Source organism: Electrophorus electricus, chromosome 2 (assembly GCF_041902795.1).
Source record: "Electrophorus electricus isolate QZ-2024a chromosome 2, ASM4190279v1, whole genome shotgun sequence".
NCBI classification, from domain to species: Eukaryota; Metazoa; Chordata; class Actinopteri; order Gymnotiformes; family Gymnotidae; genus Electrophorus; species Electrophorus electricus.
This window is the reverse complement of record NC_137498.1, coordinates 42125689-42134234: the sequence shown is the minus strand read 5'-3', so window position 1 is coordinate 42134234 and position 8546 is coordinate 42125689. Positions and strand designations below refer to the sequence as shown.

The window sequence follows — 8546 nt, the reverse complement described above, 5'->3', positions numbered from 1 at the left end:
AGGAACAGTTTGAGCTTCTCTACAACTTCGTGAACACACATGCTAATAAGTAGCCACATGCTGACCCAAATGCTTTATACTGGTTGCAGGTAGGTGCTGCTAGACTGAGTTTAGTGCTAGTTGTCATGGTAACATCTAGAAAGTGCATTGTTAGGATACATAAACTATATAGCTACAACCTTTATGCAAAATCAACCCATCTGAGCACAAATAAAAATACTTCCATCAAAGGTAATAACTCAGACACAACAGTGCTCTGAAATCCTCATGGTGATTTAAGCTAACTGGTCTGTTTAAGTTTACAAGCCACTACAGGCTGCTAATGCACTAATCAAACTCAGCCGGGATCCATACTTTCCACTATATTTATTCACCCATTTTGCTTTGGTTTGTACCCCGATCTATTTAAGGGAAAAAAAAAAAAAAACTGTACATGACAGGAAAATTAAGGATGTTGGCAGGCTAAAAGGAACCCTGGTGTGTTTGCTCTGTTACTGTGGTTTGTTAGAATAAGTGTGAATGCTTCCTTTCAAACTCTGAATAAGTGGACCGAGACTACCGGAGCTGGGGGGGGGGGGGGGTCTGGTCCAGTTCGTTTGAACTATGAACACAGCACGAACCAATGGCATTTAAACAAACCAAACACAGGATGTGATATCACAAGCTGCAGCACTAAATGTGGCGTAACAGAACAGAGTGCGCTGAAAATGTTTTCCATTACAGTTCAGTACAGACACAGAAAACGTACGTTGTCTTCACTTTGCACCGTACCTTTTTTGGAACGTGCAGCGGAGGAATTTCTGGTGCTGTTTTGACTTTCTTGTCCATTTCACAACCTCTTCTTGTGTTTGCATATAGTAAAAATACCCCCAGAAAAGCCCATAGACTAATCAAGCCTACATCATACGTCACCTTTTTAAACTTCCTTTCATTCAACTGTAAATATGTTAGTGTGAGCGCTAAGCAAACCAGGATTGGTATAATTTTCAATGCTGTGTAGCTTTATTCCGAATAGTCCAAAGAAGCTGAGGGAACTCATTTTCTGTTACAGTACCACTGGGTGCTGGAATACAGTAAAAATGTTGGAGTGTGTGAGTGTTGGATAGGAAAACAAGAGTCTGTGTAGCCCATTGTTAACACTTATAACCGTCATAACACTTATAACCTGCATTTTTCCCTCTTAGGAAAGGGAATTGCTCCTTAAATGCTTCACATTGGGTGATGCTTCTCAATGCTTCGCTTCTTCCTTTGGCGAAGATACAACTTGTGAGCTTAACTACAGGTCTTCCATAACTTGTGTCTGTGTTCAGCTTTTTGAAAGGAGGACACTCAGTTTCTTTCATGAATATAACAGGATAACCAAATTTTGATCTGGTCAGTTTGCTTTCTGCTATAAAGTAGGCGGTTTTGAGAAGTAGCTTCAATTCGTCCTCACACTGCATCTGCGCAATTTCAATACCATTTGCCTCACATACTTTACACTTTGCTGAATTTGCCTCACCCTTTCATCTCAAAGCTGCTGTGTGAGAAACGCTATCTGAGTGACTGACAATTTAAAGTTGTTTTGTAACATTGGCTTGTAAAAGAAGCAGCACCGTACATTTTACAAACTGAACATCTCAGTTCACTGATGCCAAGTTTGAGCCATAAACATATTCTAAAACAGGTAGCCTGAAACGTATTTTGGGACTGCTGTTTTACCTTCACGTTACTGTTACCTGTCAGAGGATTAATGTTGTTAACGTTGATATCGCTAGGATTGCTGTTTATGCTAGTCCTTTCTGCAGGTTCCACTTCAGATGTAGATTTACATTTTAGCCCGTGATGCGTGTCTGCATGCATTCAAGTTCATATCACAGAAACCTGTCTATGTTAGCAACAGACACTGCAACAGTAGAGGTTGACAATGGTAGAAGTTGGTCCATCCGGCCAGCCGTCCTGCATTCCACATGGTTGGATGATTATAAGACATGGATGTAAATGTGTGTGTAAATTTCCTGCATAAAGAGAGCTAGATTTGCACAAATCTATTAAATAATATGCAATACCCGCAATCCAACACTGACATTTAGACTCTGGAATTAATAGTGTAAGTGAATAACTCCAGGCTCAGAGATGAAAAACCTTCAGTATTTCTTTTACCTGTATCACACAATTACACATTTAGAGGACACACATGGTCTCACTAGAAAATGGACATCACACCTAAAGCCAGGCAAGCCCAGTGCGTGAATGGCCTCTGACAGAGCACACAGCTTTCAACCCAGCCACCCACAGCGAGACATATTTAAAGAATCGAAGGGCTGAGATTGTGTAAATAGATCTACATATCCCATTTCATGCAGAATCAGTGTGAGGGGGTACTCTTCCTACATCATAACCTAGCACTGTTCAGCCATCGAAAGCAAATAGGCCAAAAGAATTGCTGGACACGGGAGTGTCACTGATGTACCCCATAACCAGACACTTTCAGTAACATACCCCAAAACTACTTCTTGAGGGTCTTAACAGCTCACGCAGGTGGGAAGCCCTTAGCATGCTAAATGTGAGTGAGCCAGTGGTTATTACAATCCAGGATCATTAAGCGCATAATATGCACTGAGCGAGGACCACAATCCCTCAGTAAATACTCGGTCAGTTTTACAGCCCTAAAAATGATCAAATCAGACTTGAAAAAACAAGTCAAGATGTTTAATAAAGTAACAAATTTAAATAAACAAACAGTGCTTAATTTATGTGCGACAGCCAATACAGACAGAGTGACACTAACAGCTGCCTTTTTTCAGGGCCATGTGAATGCAGGATTTGGGCAAGTGGGACACACCTCATTACTGCCCCACTGCCCTGTGGGTAACACACCATGACTGCCCAAGTGCTTCATGGGTTACACACCATGACGGCCCAAGTGCTTGGTGGGTTACACACCATGAATGCCCAAGTACTCAGTTGGTTACACATCATGACTGGGTTTTTGCCCTGACTATGATTACCGAACTGCTCAGTGTGACTGGCCTCTTGTTCAGTTGGTAACACACTGCGACTGCCGAACCACCTAGTAACTCCGAATGCCAAACTGCACGGATGCCCTGGAAATAAAATGGTATTTATGATTTTCATAACCGAGTTATGAAAATTAGCTAAAGGTATTTGATTGATTCTGTCCTCTCAATTGTAATTAAAACAATGCTAAATACTTAAAAGTATCTCTTCAACAGTCCAAGTGTAAACACTGCACATTATTCATAATGAAGTTTACAAAAGTGCAGACATAATGCTACCAGCGATACTATAAATTTCAAATCTATATTGCAACTTGAAAGCACATTGTCAACAGGTTTTACATGAGCAATATAGCATCGATAGTTGACCAACATTTATGGGCACTACTCTGCATGTCTAATGTTAAAGGAACAAAATAATTTTTAATGTCAGGGTTAATACATCAAATAGCCATTTCTCCATATGCAAGCATAAGATGGCTAACAGCACAGGAAAACGAGCTATTGCCCTTCTCTCGTGCTCTTGCTTTCTCTCACTTTCTGTCACTCTCTCAAATTCAAAGTGCTTCACTGGCATTAACTGTAAAGACTTTCGCCAAAGCAATTAACAGAATTAACATTAAAAGGGATAAAGCTGTGGATAAAAAAAAAAAAAAAAATATATATATATATATATATATATATATATATATATATAAAGCTTCATGTAGGAACCAACTGCAGATTTTTCCCATTTCAAACATTTAAAAAATTCAACAGCGTGAAATGTGAAATGTTTTAATACACTGAACCCTCCAAGGAACACTCTCCCACACATGCACTTTAATGCATATATGAGATTACAAACATATACATACATATTAAATATTATAAATACATGGGATTGGTTTAAGATACAGTTTGATTATTTTCTCTAAGAGGGTGGCAGTTATAGACATATTGTGTTGATATTTTAATATAATCAGTAATTTCTTCTAACATATCTTCACTTCTTATATTTTCTTCAAAAGATGGAAGGTTTTTAATAAGTGTAAGAAGTCTTGTGTGAGGTGTGTGTATATTTGGTGCATGAGCAGAGAAAGTGCTGCTCTATCTCCGTTTCTCCTGAGCTGCTCTGACTGCATGTCCGTTCCTCTCTGGGCTTCCAGTGTTTCTGATGATGCCCCTTTTTCACTCTCCAGGTTATGAGTCTGCACATTGTGAAGGTGTGTCTTTCTTTTTAATTATAATCAGATAATCTTCTGAAAATGTATTCTCTGTTCAATAATTTATACCATTATGACTCATTAACTGAAGAAATTTCATTGATCCAATTGTTAATGTATTAATTTTGGTGGGTTTCTATTATTTTGAGCTGTGGTTTGGAGAGGGTGGAGAGAATTGTCTTGTGAAGGTGATGTTTTTTGCTTTGATGAGTCTGAGGGAGTCTGTGGGTGTAGGCAGTTATTCAAATATTCTGTGTGGTGACAGGAGTCTGGGTGTAAACAGGATAATCAACTCTTCTGTTCTTAATTTTAATTACACATTTATTGCCAATATATTTGGATTTGAAATTAAACTTTTCCTCTAATATCGCTTTGAAGGAAACTGGAAGAATAGTCCACTGTGCCATACAATCAAATGCTCTTACTTATTCTCTCCATCTCTCCCCCCCTCTCTCTCCCCATCACTGGCCATCTCTCTCTCCCTCACTCATATCTCACTATGTCAGATAGTGTTATGAACATAAAGGTATATCTGTATGGGTTTTCACAGCCTCCGCCATCAGATGGCCCACACGGCACAGCACTCCAAACCTATTGCCCTCTGAGACACAGTGCCTTGACAAGTGGTTGGTCATTTCTGATTAATCATTTCCAAGTGTTTTCACAGCTGCACATTTTTTACGATGGCTGAACTCTTTTTTCTCTTTGGAACTATATCTTAATGACTAATGACAGGACCGCAGCCATTAAATATTTCCATCTTCGTCAGTCAGGCGCCTCCCACAGACATATGGCATAACTCAGACACCACAGTGGAAGCTCGAGCTGGTGCTTTTATGAGGAGTGAAATTTATGTTCATGATGTACGCCAGGGGTTTCCATCTGCAGGTCGGCTACCCTTCTTAACTCAAAGCATGCCGAGTTCAAAGTTCACTTATAACAACCTCACTTTTCTATTCATAATCAATGTGATAGCAGTCTGTGCCAGACTTTCTAGTGTTCCTCAAAAATACATTGATTTTATTCATACATGTGTCTATGGATTCTAAATTGTTTCTATAAATTTGTACATTTATTTACTATATTTGTAAGTGTTTCAAGCACAATTCACAACATTCACAAATGCTACATATGCATCTTATTTAATAAAGTGATATGCATAAACTGTGTAAAATGTGTGCTTTATTGGTCAAGGCAGACTTTAAAAGGCTTTTGTTTTTGATAAATCAGCATGTTCTGGACCTTTCAGTACAAAAGCTCCTGACTCTTCTGCAGATCCACTGCTATGGTCTACAGTAAATGTTTTGCATATCTGATCAGTCTTTAGTCACATCTATTAAGCTGCCAAATTCACCTGGCAGGTATGTTCCATCTCCTTTTACTTGACAGGCTTATGTCCACCAGGTCACACCATTGTTTTAATCCCTTCATCCATTCTATGCACTTTAGCACTGCACATGCATTCATAAATGTCTGGTCACATTAATAAACGCATTAATGTACAATTATGCAAAATAATCCAACTAGCTCTGGCACGGTGTTCAGACATGTATTGTTAATGAAAGAGCTCAATGGAGAGAAGCGTATAACCATGAAGTGAAACCTGCAGACAGACCAATGTGTATTGTAACACTATTTTGTAGTTATTGCAAGATTGCATTTAATTCACTTTGTTTAGACAAAGCGATTAATAGAGTTCTAACAGTTTGCCAACTTGCGTTGCTAGTTAAAACAGCACCTTTCTTTCTAAAAATTACTCAAGTTGTATGCTGTGATGAGACCTCACACCTCTCCAATCTGACTTAAAGGAGGTCCATTAAAAGCCGCATCAAGCTTCTTTTGTAGAGAGTAGCAGGAACATGCATTAAAATATTTTAACTGTAACGACCATCTTTGCAGTTACTCTATACTCAACACTGTAACTTCCATTTAGAGCCACAGAAGCTGAGGACATGCTCGTCTGCACCCTGCCCACGTGGGCTCACCATTACACGAGAGCCACCATTATACTGGGGTAAACTGGTGTGTGGCCCTACACTCGCACAGACCTAGAGTTTAAATGAACAGAACCTTTTACCCAGAGTTTATAAAACTTTAAATGACTTCCCTAAAGAACTTTCACAGCACTGATGCTATTCAGCACAGACACTTCACTTCTCATCTCATCTGAGAGGCAGCATAATCCAAACACCTGCAGAGCCTTGAATAGCCCAACAAAAGCTCCCCCACCTGCACACACACCTACCTCTTCTGGTTTCCACTGTAAACAATAAAGTGCAAACACAAGCACCCCAGTCCCCTCTCCCAGTAACAAACGGCGATGCTCGTGTGCTCGAACTCACCGGGACACAGGACTGGTGCTGGATGAGCGTCGGCTGCCGTAGGGACTGCCGTCTCTCTCGTAGCTGGAGGATCTCCTGCGGACGTAGGGGCTGTCTGACCTCTGCCTACTTCGCCGTGATGACTCTCGGTATGGGCTTGGGCTGGCCACCCTGCGCCGAGAGGAGTAGCCATCTTCCAGGTCCGCTGGTGAGGAAATGCTGCCTCCTGCTCTTCTTGGGCTGGGAGTATATGTGAGGGCCCTGCGGCGTGGGCTGCCCCGAGATGGGGCCTTGCCCTTGGGGCTAGACTTGTGGGCCCTGGACGCTTTGTGGTGGCTCCTGTCTGAGTGTTCGGCTTTGGCAGAGGACCTGCTACTTTCGCTGCGACCCTCCCGCCTCTGTTTGTCCTTATGGGACTTGGAGGAACGCCCGCTCTCTTTGCTCCGAGACGAGGAGGTGGACGAGGATGCGCTGCTGCCCAGACTCCCGCCAGCCGGCAGAGCAACCGCAGAAGGCAAACTGTCACTTGCGCGTTTGTTCACCAAATCACCCTCGGGTCGCGAGGGCACAGAGGACTGCCCCACAGCCGAGGAGAGTTTGTCCTTGCTCTTTAACTTGCCCTCTCTGCCTCCTCTCTCGCGGTCTTTGCTGGTCTTCTTTTTGCCCAACACGACGCCCCCCTCTCCTGACTCTCTCACTCGATGTGGGTCTTTGGACTTCTTCCGGGAGCGCCTATGTTTATGAGTCCGAATTTCTTTGCCTCCCCCCGCCCCTCCCCCGTCTCCTTTAACATAATCGGACGTCTCTAGGCGTTCGGTGTCTCTTCGATCAGTCGATTTTGCGGGTGCTGGCGGATCGAAAAAAGTATCCGAATCGGAGCTTATATCGTCATACTCCACCAGTGGTTTGATGGCACCAACTGTCGGAGTGGCTACGGTGCTTGGCACAGAGACAACGGGGGGCTCCGCCGTCGCGTCCCTGCCATATTTCGGTGGCTTGTGTCGCTTGTGTTTCGGCGATGAAGTCGACGATGCTGTCGATTTAGGTTGATACCTGACATCCTTGCTCGCATGAGAAAGGCCCAAGCTGCTGTTTCCAGTAGCTGCTTGTTGATACTGAGATTCCGACTTCCTTTTGGTCCCATGGTGACGGTCTGATCCAGGCATACCTTACGCCAGCGACGGTCCCTCTCCCAGACGCGGATCTCTGCGGTCAGGATAAAACATTAAACATCAGAAACCGGGGGAAAACGCTTTCAAACATCGGGTAAAAGTATTAAAATAGTGTAAAAGTCACCACAAACACGGCGGCGCTCACGTTTGCTCACGGTTTATCCAGAATTCATCCCCGGCCAACTTGAGCAGCATGCGTTTTTCTTTTGGAATTAAAAAAAAGCCTTGAATCGATGAAACTGACAGAGATCTATTTATTGGTAATCTGCTGTATATCGTTCAAGAGTGTGATTCTTGCAGCTCGCAAAACCCCCCAAAAACATTCAGGACACTGCGTACTTTCTCCTCGTCTGTTTGGCTAGCTATGCTAAGAAGCTAGCTAGCTAGCTCTCAAAAACAAAAAGAAAGAATGAAGTCTCCTTTTTAGTTAGCTATCCTTGTCCGGAACCGGGCTTTAGATAGGTGCTTGGCTCCTTGAACAAGCGGTCTTTAAGACTAGAAACAAATAAAGTCCATCATAAATGGACATTGTTTCACAAACTGAAAATCAAAACTTAAGCCGGTTGGTTCTGTTTACATGTTCGCTTTAATATGCTCTATAATCTCTTTGCTGATATATATTTGTCGGAAATAATTATATATTCGTGTACAGAATTTATTCCAGTTTATTTTTAGCAGCTCTGAGAGGAAACCAGGCCAGTATTTAGGGCGATGTTCGTGGATTTAAGAACGTCCACCGCCCTTGCTTTAGGAGTCCATAGTGGCCATTGTAGCTGGTACTGCGCGCGTCTGCTCGCGTCCGCTGGATTTTGTCATCCCGCAGAAAGGCCGAGACCATAGAGATGCGCC

The 8546-nt window shown here is 42.4% G+C and overlaps 1 protein-coding gene across 4 annotated transcripts in view; it reads right to left on the bottom strand.

Annotated features, from left to right (window-relative positions):
• cdk12 (cyclin dependent kinase 12) overlaps window positions 1-8509 on the bottom strand; it is a 28900-nt gene extending 20391 nt beyond the window's left edge. Inside the window, exons 1-2 of one of the 4 annotated variants that reach the window (XM_035528886.2) lie at window positions 7843-8509; window positions 6547-7731 (exon numbers count right to left, since the gene is read on the bottom strand). In XM_035528886.2, the coding sequence (XP_035384779.1) occupies window positions 6547-7691 (1145 nt within the window). In that variant the 5' untranslated portion in view covers window positions 7692-7731; window positions 7843-8509. Of the gene's footprint in view, window positions 1-6546 lie in introns of all 4 variants that reach the window. The other 3 variants (XM_081704506.1, XM_081704514.1, XM_035528885.2) reach the window with 3 other exon arrangements.
• Between the last annotated feature and the right edge of the window lie 37 nt (window positions 8510-8546).